Source organism: Phacochoerus africanus, chromosome 11 (assembly GCF_016906955.1).
Source record: "Phacochoerus africanus isolate WHEZ1 chromosome 11, ROS_Pafr_v1, whole genome shotgun sequence".
Taxonomy (NCBI): domain Eukaryota; kingdom Metazoa; phylum Chordata; class Mammalia; order Artiodactyla; family Suidae; genus Phacochoerus; species Phacochoerus africanus.
Window position 1 is genome coordinate 56,416,390 of NC_062554.1, and position 13,672 is coordinate 56,430,061.

A 13,672-nucleotide genomic window follows, 5' to 3' on the forward strand; every position below is an offset into this window, starting at 1 on the left:
TGTAATGTTTCTGCCGTTTATAGATGATTTTCCTAAAGCCCACTGTTTTTCCTGGGCTCATCAGCTGCCTCCAGTGTGTGATGCCATCCACGTAGAAGTCCCTTTGCAGCAGAAATAGCACTTGCATGTTCTAGGCTATCATTACCTTTTCCCAACAGCCTGGGGAGGCCGCAGGGGTGACTTGGCTCTAGTACAAGGCGGGGTGAGAGGCTGTCCCTCCGACTCCCCCGGCAGACACTCTTTCTTCTGTTCCCTGCTGGTTCTTGATGCTAAAGAGATCTCTCCGAGCTGTGGGTCTGCTCCAGAAATAATCTAGCTGCTGAGCCCGGGGCCCTGAGATCAGAGTGTGGAATCAGTTTCTATTTATTTGTCTGCCACTGTTGCTGCTGCTGGTGGTGATGATAAAAATAGTGGCCACTGCCATAGAGTCCTTCTCATATACCAGCCTTGGCCGAGCACTGTGCATGGATGCTCTCATTTATATTTTTATCCTCAAAGAAACCCTCTGAGGTGGGGACTAGGAGTGTCCCCATGTGGGAATTCCAAGATTTAAAAAGGTTACGTGTCTGCCCAGGGTCGCGTAGCTTGTAGGTGGAGAGTAAGGATTTGAACCCAAGCTGATGGAGTCCTGCAGTCCTGGGCCATGGAGGCCTGAGGAAGAGGCATCTAGCCCAGCCCCCAGACTTAACAAAGTGCCTTTTAAACCCGTTCTCTCAGAGGTCCCAATTCAGTATACAGGATCTGAGGAAGGGCCCACAAGCACATCCCTAACCCTGCCTTCATGAACCACCCCACCCCCCCCCAGCAGCACAGGCTACACGGGGGTGGGCATCTTGGACATTTGCCTACTAGGACCTTGTCTCCTTCTCAGCCACAGTCAATACTAACTTGTGTTTTTGTTATTTTCTGAGAAAAATAACGGGCTAGGCTAAATAATTTGGGAAGTTTACAGTTTCTGTCGTGGCTCAGTGGTCACAAACCCGACTAGTATCCATGAGGATGTGGGTTTGATCCCTGGGCTTGGGCTGTGGGTTAAAGGATCCAGTGTTGTGTTGCCGTGAGCTGTGGTGTAGGTCACAGGTGTGGCTCAGATCTGGCATGGCTGTGGCTGTGGTGTAGGCCAGCAGCTGCAGCTCCAATTCAATCCCTAGCCTGAGAACTTGCATATGCCATGCATGTGGCCTTAAAAAGAAAAAGAAAATCATAATTTGGGAATTTCACAGAAGTTCCCCAAAAGACCCAAGACTGAGTGACTTCTCTCCCCAACTCCCAGCCATTTGTTGTAGCTTGTACCTGGTTTGCTTATGGGATAGATAGCTCAAGCCCGGTTTATAAAGAACAATGCTCTTATAACACCTCGTAGAGAAAGTCTAAGGTAGGAATTTTGAAAGAAGGTGGGGTGTTTTTTTTTTGTTTTGTTTTGTTTTTTCTTAATCTCCTTTTGTGCTGTTTGTTTTTGTTGCTTTCCTTTCTGCTAGACCCTCAGCCGGAGTTGTACCACCCAGTGAAAAAAGGTTGGTTTGTCCAAGATGTTCCCTCTAAAGACCTTCATTCCCTTCACTTCCCCAGAAGTTTCGTGTTCTGTTTCATTACATCACCTGATTTTTTTTCCACCTCATCCCTTCGGACATGGCTGTGTGTGGAGCCAGAGCAGCCCTGCCTCCGGCACCTAGACCCAATGTTGGTGGTTTGGGTTGCCAGGTGGCCATCCCGAGTCATCCTTCTGGATGGCCAGAGAGTACAGAGTAACGAGAGTCGGTTTTTCATAAACCCGTTGAATCTGGATAGACTTGACAAGTATACCCAGAAGTTCCCTGGTGGCCTGGTGGTTAAGGACTCAGTGTTCTCACTGCGGTGGCTCAGGTTTGATCCCTGCCCCGGGAACTTCCAAATGCTGTGGGCTTAGCCAAAAAAAAAAAAAAGTATATCCAGTTTAAACAGGCAGGTTGTGCATGTGAGGCTATATAAAAACATGCAGATGGCCAGGTGGTGAGTCATTTATTGTACCTCTTCTTCTCTGCTGCCTCCACTTCCATCTTTTCCCTTTTGTTTAGCCACTCCTCGTCCTTTGTCTGTTCCCAGCCATCTCGTGTCTCCTGGGTGTAGTGTCCCTCAGCACGTAGGAGAAGCTGACGATGAGACAGGTTGAGACGAGCGAACTCAGTTTTCAGATGAAGCTTTCTGAGCGCTGTGCTGAGTGCTTCCATACTTAACCTCGCTCAGCCCACAGAACATATCGTAGGTCGGGGTTTAGCCCTTTCACAGGGAAGGCAGCTGAAGAAGCCTCAGAGTGAAGTCGTGCCTTTAAGGAGTGGGGGAACCAGAACTTGGCCCGGGCTCCCTCTGTCTGCGGCGCCCGTGGTTGATCCTGTATGTAGAACGTGGTGTGGCTGCAGCATCTTGAGGTTCCTGGCCTCCAGGGTTGCTGTGAACAAGGGCCCACGTTCACGGGCTGACATGCTGGGTCCTGGCGTGTGTGCTGCTCCTCAAAACACAGGATCATGAACGGGCTCTTCACAATCACTCGTGTGCACATGGTTCATTTTATTCTGTTCATATGGACCTCTTCCCCCCCAGTGTGGACATCTTGGATATGTTTAAAGACAAATTTCCTGAGCGTTTAACTGGCTATTGCCCTTAGGCTTCAACTATTATTAATCGGAATGATTTAAACATTAATTTTTGGTCTTTTAATGTCCCTCATTTATGAATTTTATAAAACCAAAGTAGTTAAGGTCAGTGTTTAAGCAACACGTGCGTTGGAGTTGCCATGGTGGCTCAGTGGTAATGAACCCGACTAGTATCCATGAGGACGTGGGTTCAATCCCTGGCCTCGCTTGTGGGGTAAGGACTCAGCATTGCCATGAGCCGTGGTGTAGGTCACGGACGAGGCTCGGATTTGGTGTTGCTGTGGCGGTGGTGTAGGCTGGCAGCTGCAGCTTTGATTTGACCCCTGGTCTGGGAACTTCGATATGCCGCAGGTGCAGCCCTAAAAAGACAAAAGAGAACATGTGGGTTGTACCACCAAAAGTCTTAGGAAAGTCTACCCTGGTAGTAGGGCTTGAGATTTGTTGGTTCAGTGCCTCACACTTTCAAGCAGGATCCTGCCTTATGCCCTTTAAAATTCCAAGGAGAAGAGAAAGGCGGAAAGAGTGCAGAGTTAGAATTTATTAGGCTTGGTCACAAGCATCCTGCCCAGAGAGATTCCTCTTAAATAGCTCAAGTGCAGTATAGCTGTTTCATTGACATTTCTACACTACAGAAACCAGAATCAAGTTGTGAAAGTTCTTGTTTGAATGAAAGCTGTATGGAGTTCCCGCTGTGGCGCAGTGGTTAACGAATCCGACTAGGAACCATGAGGTTGTGGGTTCGATCCCTGCCCTTGCTCAGTGGGTTAACGATCCGGCACTGCCGTGAGCTGTGGTGTAGGTCGCAGACGCAGCTCGGATCCCACGTTGCTGTGGCTCTGGCGTAGGCCGGTGGCTACAGCTCCGATTGGACCCCTAGCCTGGGGAGTGCCGCAGGAGTGGCCCAAGAAATGGCAAAAAGACCAAAAAAAAAAAAAAAAGAAAGCTGTAGAAGAAAGGTGCCTCTTTTTTTTTTTCTTTTTTTGTCTGCATTCTAATGCCCAAGGTGTTGGCTGGCCAGTGGGGGACTCAGCACTTGCAGCGTGGCTGCTGACAGCTCAGGGTCCAGAAGGAGTCGGGCCGTGAGCAGAAGAGCCTTGCTATGGCTGGGCCTCGGGTCGCTGTCTCTCCAGCAGCCCCGGGGGCAGGGGGCAGCAGTGCTTGGCAAATACTCACGTCAGAATCCTATGCCTGCAGGTGGTCCCGACAGGTAATGCCAAGTAGCCGTCGGGGTGATCTATTTATAAAAGGTTTAAATCACAGACATCTTATAAAACTACACATACTGTTATTCATAAGACACTCATAGGTTAGCTAGAAGTCATGTGCTTAGAAGCTGAAGATAGGATTGCTCCTCACTTTTCCCCTCCTGGAGTTTGTGCTGCATCTTGGACACTGTCATTTGAAGTGGCAAACACAGGTGACCTTGGCTCAGGCGTTGTCTGACCTTGACAAGAGGACTTTGCCATTCTTCCTCTGTTTACGGAAAGGTACCATCCGCCCTGGTGTTGGTGTCCTCCCTGTCTGTGCAGTGCTTCCTTCCGTTCGTTCCCTAGTAACTGCTGATGATGTGGCTCTCGATGATACAGGCCCCGAGAGGGTTCCGGCCTGGAGAGAGAGACAGCAGAAAATCAATGATTCCAAAGAGTGGCTTTAAGTGCTATAACCGGGGAATGTCTCCCAAGAGGAGCTGCAGCTTGGAGGACAAAGAGGAAGGGTTTAAGGTCAGGGAGGGGAGGGTATCTCAGGCAGAAAATTGCCTGTGGCACAAAGGATGAAGCTCAAAGCAGGCATGGGATTTGCCCGTTCTTCGTTTGGAAGGAGCCCTGGGTGTTGGACAAGCAAATGGAAGGGTAATGGGTGCTTGGTGAGACCACACAGGGAGTCACGTGTTCATCTGGAATGGCTTTGGATTCAGCTTCTGTTTAATATCACAAATACCATGTCTCCTGAGGGCTTGTAAAGGGCGCACCTTCTCCTCCATGACACCCATCGGTCCTGTGTCACTCATCCCTATGGAACACCATGCATCCTTAGAAATGGGGACAAGCTATGTTTTGAGGATGCGGGGGGAAGGCATTCAGGGAGGGCTCCCTGGCCCTCGGGAGGGTGTTTGCTGCTGCTTGTGAGGTCAGCCCATCCTGGGAAGCTCAGCTGTGCTCTCTCCACACAGGATCTGCCCTGGGAGAGCAGGACGGGGGGCTGATTGGTGCCGAGGAGAAAGTGATTAACAGTAAGAAGAAAGTGGATGAAAACATGGTAAGCATTTCCCTCTGTTGCCATGCCCATGTTAATGCTGAGAATAATGAGAGATGCTTCCCAGATGAAGCTCCATGTGTCTGTTTCCACAGGCTAGCAGGTGGATGGGCTACAGCTGCTCCCACAAATGCGCCGTGTTGTTTAGTGTTTGGGTGTGAGAAGGAACAAAGAATTATTTTTCAGCAGTAGCTCATCTCTTGTTATACAGTGGAAAATATATTTGCAACTAAAAGTATGAATAGAATAGAAGAGGCCATTTCTGAGTTCCCTGGTGGCTCAGTGGGTTAAGGATCTGATGTCACAGCTATGGCTCAGGTTGCTGCTGTGGCACAGGTTCAGTCCCTGGCCCAGGAGCTTCCACATGCCACAAAGGCAGTCAAAAAGAAAAAAAAATTAAAAAGGGGAGGGGTTAATAACATCTACCTTTCTTTCGGGTTGTTATGAGAATGAGAAATCTGCCACCCTTTTTTCCGATAAAAGAAACTATGATTTGGAGTTCCCATCATGTCTCAGCAGTTAATGAATCTGACTAGCATCCATGAGAACGCAGATTCGATCCCTGGCCTCATTCAGTGGATTAAGGATCTGGCGTTGCCGCGAGCTGTGGTGTAAGTTGAAGATGCAGCTCAGATCTTGCATTGCTGTGGCTGTGGCTGTGGCCAGCAGCTACAGCTCCGATTCTACCCCTGGCCTGGGAACCTCCATATGCCATGGGTGTGGCCCTAAAAAGCCGAAAGAAAAGAAAAGAAACTGTGATTTTAATGGGAGGTCCCTGGTGGTGCAGTAGGTTAAGGATCTGGAGTTGTCACTGCAGCAGCTCTGTTCCCCGGCCCAGAAACTTCCATATGCTGGGAGCATAGCCTGTAGATAGATAGATAGGATAGATAGACAGACATTTCATGTGAGTAAAGATTTAATAACTTAAAAATGGAATAGAGTTGGATTTGGTTCTTTTTTGTTGTTGTTGTTGTCTTTTTTAGGGCCTCACCTGTGGCATATGGAAGTTCCCAGGCTAGGGGTCAAATCAGAGCTATAGCTGCAGGCCTACACCACAGCCACAGCAATGCCAATTTGAGCCTCATCTGCAACCTACACCACAGCTCATGGCAATGCCAGATCTTTAACCCACTGGACAAGGCCAGGGATTGAATCCGAGTCCTCATGGATACTAGCCAGGTTTGTTACCACTGAGCCAACAGTGGGAACTACTGGATTTGGTTTTTAACTGCCTGAGGTTTATACCTCCTATTAATTATTCTTTCAGCATTTTTATCATTTGTATTTCTGGATTATCCTTAAGTGAGTTTGATATTTAAACATGGCTACTTGGTCATCTGTCCTGAAACATCTCCACAACGGTTGCCTAAAGGAGAAGGCAGGTGACAGGCCATAAAAGACCAACTGGGAGTTCCCGCTGTGGCACAGTGGGTTCAGGATCCAGCATTGCCACAGCCATGGCATATGTCACAGTTGTGGCTCAAATTCAGTCCCTGGCCTGGAAACTTCCATAGGCTGCAGGTGCAGCCAAAAAAAAATTAAAAAGCAAAAACAAACAAATGATCAATTGCCGTCCAGTAATTTTGCACCCATACTTGCGCCTTCCTTTAGGGGTTTGGCCGGTGGACCTACAGGAATGTGGCAGAACTGATGGGTTAGGAGGGTGTCCATCCGTCGTCTGCTTCCCTCCGCCCAATAGTAAATGAAGGAGAAAAGCAGCAGTTATGTTTACGCTGAATTTCTCTTCTACCCCATTGGTAACATCTTCCCACTGTTTCAGGTCATTGACGAGACCCTGGATGTGAAGGAGATGATCTTCAACGCTGAGAGAGTCGGAGGCCTCGAGGAGGCGCCGGTAGGTGTTTAGCTCCAGAACCTCGTGGCTGGTCCTGCGTTAACCTCCACTGTTTTCTCTGCCGCCCCCTTGGTTCAGGTGTAATCTGGGAGCAGTACCTGTGGGCTTAAGTTGTCCAAGATCCCTCGCGCCCCCCCACCCCATTTTCCTACACTTTAGAATCTCCATGGAGATTGGGAAGAGTTGGGGGGGGCTCTCCCCACCTGGATGGGTACGTGGAAAGCAGGGTCCTGGCCACCCCTCAGGCCACTCCCTCCCCGGCTGCTTGTCGCCTTTTGAGCCTTGTGGCCCACGTGCGTTGCTTTGCTGTTTTAGGAATCCACGGGGCCGCTGCGGGAGGACTTCGGTCTGAGCAGCAGTGCCCTCATCGGCCTGCTGGTCATTGCAGTGGCCATCGCCACGGTCATTGTCATCAGCCTGGTGATGCTTCGGAAGAGGCAGTACGGCACCATCAGCCATGGGATCGTGGAGGTGAGCCACAGGGCTCTCGCAGTGAGGGCTCTCCCTGAGCTGTCGAGGAGCCTCGGGGGATTCAAGCATCTTGTGTGGTACTGCACCCAAGATGACTGCTGGATTACTGGGGCACCTTTTGGAAGTCAGCCCTGGCTGAATTAAGATGATCCTGTCACAAGGGCTGTTGCCAACTTTTAACATTAATTTGGGCTTTGACTGTGAATGTGAAAAAATTTTAAGAGCATTTTACACTGCAGAGAATGAAAACTTTTCTCAGACACTTTCCTTAATGTTCCTTTTTTCAGGTATGTTAGGTGATGGTGAATGAAGAACTGCTAATACTGTTTCTTTATATCTATCATTAGTTTGCTTTTTTTGGACTTGTTTTATAAAGAGCAAACCAGGTATATGACAGATCAAGCATCAGTGGCAATGTGAGTGAATTGTCTTAAACATATGAAATAGGAATAATACTCTTCTTTTTCAGTGGGGGAAAAAGCAATGGGAAATTCAGAAAGAGCCAGACCAGGTGGATTCTGTTCCCTTTTCTGCTCATTTGTCGTTAGAACTGCTTACCACCTGGCTTTGGTGGGTGGTGGGAATGTCCAGTGTCTTGCTTCTAGAAAATGAGTATAGTAAGGAATAGAATTTCCCCAGGAAAATTAGTACAGATGTGTGTATCTTGGTTATTTGGCTCGACCTCCTGCTGGACACTGACTGAGTTGGAGAATTTCAGGGCCAGGGCTGGAGGAGACCCTAGGGGTCTTCTGGTCCCACTGTTGCATTGCTGTTGTGGCTCCATTGCATTGCCGTTGCAATGCTGTTGTGGCTTGCCGAGGCTGCCCCACAGGGAGGTGGCAGCCAAGACTTGCTGTGGCTGTGGTGCTGGGAGATCAAGCTCATTGTTTCCTTCACCTTGGACCAAGCATTTAGTTTGCCAGCCTTCAGAAGCCTGGCCTCTCTGACCCTCTTCTTTTTTTCACTTTTTAGGGCTGCACTCGTGGCATATGGAGGTTCCCAGGCTAGGGGTCCAATCAGAGCTGTAGCTGCCAGCCTACACCAGAGCCACAGCAACATCAGATCTGAGCTGATCTGTGACCTACACCACAGCTCATGGCAACACCGGATCCTTAGCCCACTGAGCAAGGCCAGGGATGGAACCTGCAACCTCGTGATTCCTAGTCGGATTCATTTCCGCTGCGCCACGACGGGCACTCTTGACCCTATTCTTTTCTCTCGCCTCTGCCTGCTCTTGTTTGGTCCGCCCAGTGGAATTGGGCCACTGGACTGGTTTTAGGTCCCAGGCGATCCTGCAGTAAGTACAGCTCAGGTCTCTCGGAAAGTTCTCTTAAGTTTACGCAATGGTCCCTCACCTTTGTTCCTCCAGGTCGACCCAATGCTCACCCCAGAAGAACGTCACCTGAACAAGATGCAGAACCATGGTTATGAAAACCCGACCTACAAATACCTGGAGCAGATGCAGATTTAAGCAGGAGAAGTGCGGCACCCGGTTGCAGTGGGTGGGGGTGAGGAGGGCAGCAGAGGTCAAGTTTTGGATTGACTACTGACCAACAGTTACTTCCAGAGGATTCATCTTACACTCAGACCTCCTGGATCATTAAGACTGTAAAGTACTACTGTAGAATCACAATCTCCATTCTTTTAAATGGGTGAAAAAAAATGTTAATATAACAATATATGATATATAAACCTTAAATGAAATGAAAAAATGATCTATTGCAGATATTTGACTGATGTAGTTTTCTTTTTTAAATTAATCAGGAATCCCACTTCTATTGTATTGTCTCACACGTGCTCTCCGTAGCAATGGCAAATGTTGATTTTTCAGTGATAGACTGTACATGCTCTATGCAGGCCGTTTGTTCCAGCTGCATTGTATAAATCTGCCCTTTAAGGCTCACTGTCCTGGTTTTTATATTGGAAAAGGAAGAGGCAGTATTCCCTTTTAAATGAGCTTTCAGAACGTTGCTGAGGAGCTACCTGAAATAGGAGCCATCATTGACCCTTGCAGCTCATCAGGCTCCCCTCTCAAAATTCCTTTGAAGGACCAGTTTCTTGGAAGTCTGGTGCTCCCACCTCTAGATACCGGGGTGTCTCCACACAAGTCCCATCACCAAGGAGGCGCTCAAAGTGAGCATTTGAGTTCCAGCATCTTGCAACAAGCCCTGTGTACACCGATTAAGGCCACCATCGTGTTCCTTCTGAATCCAGCTCTTCCGCAGAGATTAGCCTGTAGTTTGTACATGACGTTCTTCCACCGTCTGCCGTTGACTCACTGTAGCTTTTTACTATTCACTCCCCTCCCACGTAATATCCAGATGTGCTGTTTTCCTCTTTGGACATACCCCCCTCCGAAGGCATCAACCCCCGCTGTCCCCATCATGCAGAGAAGACAGCAGTAAGGGGCCCGAGACCCCAGGAGATGGATGTTCTGAGCTGTACATGAGATGGTCCGTAGACCCCATGGAAACCTTCGAAGATTTTGTTTCCTTCACATGAGTCTCTGTGATGCTTGTATAGTTGATTGTTGATGCTCACGACTGCTTCTTTTCTTTTTTTCTTTTCTTTTTTTTTTTTTTTTTAATTCTGAAGGTTCTGGTAACCTGTGGTGTATTTTTTTTCTATTTCCCTGTGACTGTTTTTTTTTCCCCCTCCCTTTTACCCTGTCCATGTCTCTTCCCACTGTGCACAGATAAACTTCACCCACAAAACTCTTTAATCTGATCTGTGGAGAATGTACAGAGTCTAAACACATCAATAAATAACTTTAACTTCCACCAAGACTCTTTGCTTTATTGGCCAGCATTCATCATGATGATGGTTTAAACCTCTGGCCCGGCATGGTGGGTGGCTTCCTTCCCAGGAGGGTCGCCGACTGCCCGGCGGAGGCTGCACTTGGTCAGATGAGCTGGACTCTTGGGCTTGAATTCCATTTTTCTTTCAAAAAATAAGAGGGTAGAGTTCCCATCATGGCTTAGTGGTTAATGAACCTGATATCCATGAGGTTGCAGGTTCGATTCCTGGCCTTGCTCAGTGGGTTATGGATCCAGTGTTGCCGTGAGCTGTGGTATAGGTCAAAGACGCAGCTCGGATCCTGAGTGGCTGTGGCTGTGGCATATGCTGGCAGCTACAGTTCCGATTCAACCCCTAGCCTGGGAACCTCCATATGCCGCACGTGCGGCCCTAAAAAATAAAAAAATTTTAAAAAAAGTAAGAGGGAAAGTGCCTTCAACCTCAAGGTCGGTATCTTTTATTGATCTCTGAGGAATAGTCTCATTATTTCTGTAATGACTTTGTTTTCTAAAGTTCTAATTGGTTATACTTTGGACCTCCCTGGTTGCTCTTTTTTCCTTAGGTTTAGTCTGTAATCCAGGTGGCTGCTTTGCCTTTCTTCAGCCTTTCTGGTGAATATTGTATTTGTATTTTTAAATTTTATTTAAGAGCTGCTTGCTTTATAATGCTTCTTTTTATGATGACATCCATCTGAGCTTATGATTGACTTCCAGTAAATTCCTGTTAATGTATAGTGATCGTACATTTGATCAAATTTAAGAATAAAGTACGGAGTTCCATTGTGGCTCAGCAGTTAGTGAACCCAGCTAACATCCATGAGGACGCGGGTTCGATCCCTGGCCTCACTCAGTGGGTTAAGGATCTGGCGTTGTCTTGAGCTGTGGAGTAGGCTGGCAGCTACAGCTCCATTTGGACTCCTAGTGTGGGAACCTCCAAATGCTGCAAGTGTGGCCCTAAAAAAAAAAGTACACGATTAGCTTAAATAAGTCAAGAGTTTGGTGCAGCAAAATGTAATTATAAATATGAGACTTTTCCTTTTGATCCTGGAAACAGTGAGTGGAGCTTGTGGCTGAGTTTTTAGAAAAAGGTTTGTAGGCTCCATTTCTGAGTTTCTTAAATAATCTGCCACTAGGAGGCACTGTTTTCTCATTGAAGGAGGTTTGTTTATCTAACACCTGCTTTCAGTGATCTAAGTCTGCCTATGTGTATGAGTAAAATCAGGGGTTAATCTTAGAGTCCTCACCCTAGTTTACTGCAGTTAAGTTTACACTGCATACACATGCATGTATATGTATAAATGTCATGTGTGCATATACGGTGCATCAATTTTCTTTAGATACTGGGATAGGGAGTGGCTTTTTTTTTTTTTTTTTAAACGACCGCACCAGTGGCATATGGAAATTCCCAGGCCAGGGACTAAATCTGAGCTGCAGCTGCAACCTATGCTGCCGCTGGTTCAATGCTGGATTCTTTAACCCACTGTGCTGGGCCAGGGATTGAACCTGTGCCTCTGCGGTGACCCAAGCCACGGCAGTCAGATTCCTAACCCACTGTGCCACATCAGAAACTCTGGGGTGGGGAGTGTGCATTTTATGAGCTGCTGGCCAGGAAGCACCTTGGGACAAACCAGTTGAACAGGCTGGTTCTCCATAGCAATCAGCATTTCCCCATCTGCCCCACCCTCCTGCACTGGCCTCACAACTCGCTACCAGGAAGGTCATGAAAAAGACGAAACGTCATTTTTTGAAGCCACTTTCTGCCAGAAGGTTCTGAAGAGTGTTTTCACTTAACCCTCTGCAGGATAACCTGCCAAGTGTGGATCCACATTCCTTATGATTCAATTCCAAATCGAACAGACCAGCTTCATTGATGTTAGCCCCTGCCATCGGCTGGCTGCTTTGTATGCAGTGCCTCATCTACTTGTCTTCATTTTATAGCATGGCTATGATTTTACAGAAATCTGAGGTCCTCCCACTGGGAAGCACAAAGCAGAGCTCCAAGCCCAATGGTCATTGTCACCCCCTTGCTCAGTGTGGACGTCAGTCCTGGAAGACAGTGGGTCCTGGGAGCCACACCACAAGCTGGCCAGTGCGTAGAACTGGTGTCCGCTCCGACACCACTGTTGATAGCGTCAGTGAGATCCTTGTAGTACAATTCACTACCCCGCCAGGTCAGTGCAAGGGGAGCTGAGTTAGATTCTGGCAATGGCACTCGCGTGTCACCCTCAGCCTGGATTGATGGAGAGCTCTTCATCTAAATATCTATAGAAGCTACATGGAGATATGTTTTTTCTTTTTTTTTGTCTTTTTTTGTCTTTTTTTTTTGTTGTTGTTGTTGTTGCTATTTCTTGGACCGCTCCCGCGACATATGGAGGTTCCCAGGCTAGGGGTTGAATCGGAGCTGTAGCCACCGGCCTACGCCAGAGCCACAGCAACTCGGGATCTGAGCCGCGTCTGCAACCTACACCACAGCTCACGGCAACGCCGGATCCTTAACCCACTGAGCAAGGGCAGGGACTGAACCCGCAACCTCATGGTTCCTCGTCGGATTCGTTAACCACTGCGCCACGATGGGAACTCCGGTTTTCTCATTTTGAAATTAAGTGCCCATGGAAATGTATAAAAGGCAGAGACCCCCTGGCAGGCCTTGCCCTAGACCAGCTCCACTCTGCTCCCTGGTGGCAGCTTCTCCCAGGGTCCTGAGGGCCACTCACTCATCTGCTGGTTTCTGCCGTGGTGACTCAGCCCTAACCTCTGGGGAATGTGGCCCTGCCCATCTTGCTGGCAGCCTCAGGGGCCGGTAGTTCCCAGCGGACTTTGGTGTGAGGTCCTCCTACCTCCTCATCTGCTCTCAGTTACAAACCAGAACCTGGTGGTTGAGTCAGCCTGTGCAGGTGTCCTGGTAATCTCTGGTTTCAGTTGCTGGGACACTGATTCTCTGATTCAGGAAGCAGATTGGGATATGATGAATCGCTACGATTTGGGGAGGCCCAGGGTCTCCTCCAAAGGAACACACTGCCTTACATCACATTGTGGGGGAGTTCCCATCGTGGCAGAGTGGTTAACAAATCCGACTAGGAACCATGAGAACACGGGTTCGATCCCTGGCCCTGCTCAGTGGGTTAAGGATCCAGTGTTGCCGTGAGCCGTGGTGTAGGTCGCAGACGCGACTCAGATCCCACGTTGCTGTGACTCTGGCATAGGCTGGTGGCTACAGCTCCAGTTAGACCCCTGGCCTGGGAACCTCCATATGCTATGGGAGTGGCCCTAGAAAAGGCAAAAAGACGAAAGAAAAAAAGTGGACATGGGCAAAAAAAAAAAAAAAAAAAAGGATGGAAGGAACCAGAGGGCCCTTGTGGCTAACTCCCTGCTCTTCACAGTGGAAACTGGGCCACCAGATACCATGCTACTCAGCACAGCCAAAGCCTGTGTGTGGGACAGGCAGTAAGTTCTTTCCTGGGACAAAGGGTGAAGTGATCCTTATAAAACAGGGAGAGCCAGTACCTTGCCTTGTAACCTAGAATGAATAGGGGAAATGGTGACTCTCCTAACCTCTGTGGGCACTGGGTCCCCCTCACAGTCCCAGAACACTGTGCATTCCCATGGAGAGTGGCCCAGGTACCCAGGGAACAGGATGAGACCTAACCAATTAAAAATGTTTTTCTCAG

General features: G+C 48.4%; 1 protein-coding gene across 4 annotated transcripts in view; it reads left to right on the top strand.

Moving 5' to 3' along the window:
* Positions 1 to 9,989, top strand: part of APLP2 (amyloid beta precursor like protein 2) — a 73,265-nt gene extending 63,276 nt beyond the window's left edge. For 2 of the 4 annotated variants that reach the window (XM_047751757.1, XM_047751759.1), the window contains 5 exons: positions 1,479 to 1,514; positions 4,801 to 4,886; positions 6,664 to 6,738; positions 7,054 to 7,209; positions 8,579 to 9,989. In XM_047751757.1, coding sequence (XP_047607713.1) covers positions 1,479 to 1,514; positions 4,801 to 4,886; positions 6,664 to 6,738; positions 7,054 to 7,209; positions 8,579 to 8,680 — 455 coding nt within the window. In that variant the 3' untranslated portion in view covers positions 8,681 to 9,989. The remainder of the gene's footprint in view (positions 1 to 1,478; positions 1,515 to 4,800; positions 4,887 to 6,663; positions 6,739 to 7,053; positions 7,210 to 8,578) is intronic. The other 2 variants (XM_047751758.1, XM_047751760.1) reach the window with 1 other exon arrangement.
* The last annotated feature ends 3,683 nt before the right edge of the window (positions 9,990 to 13,672 follow it).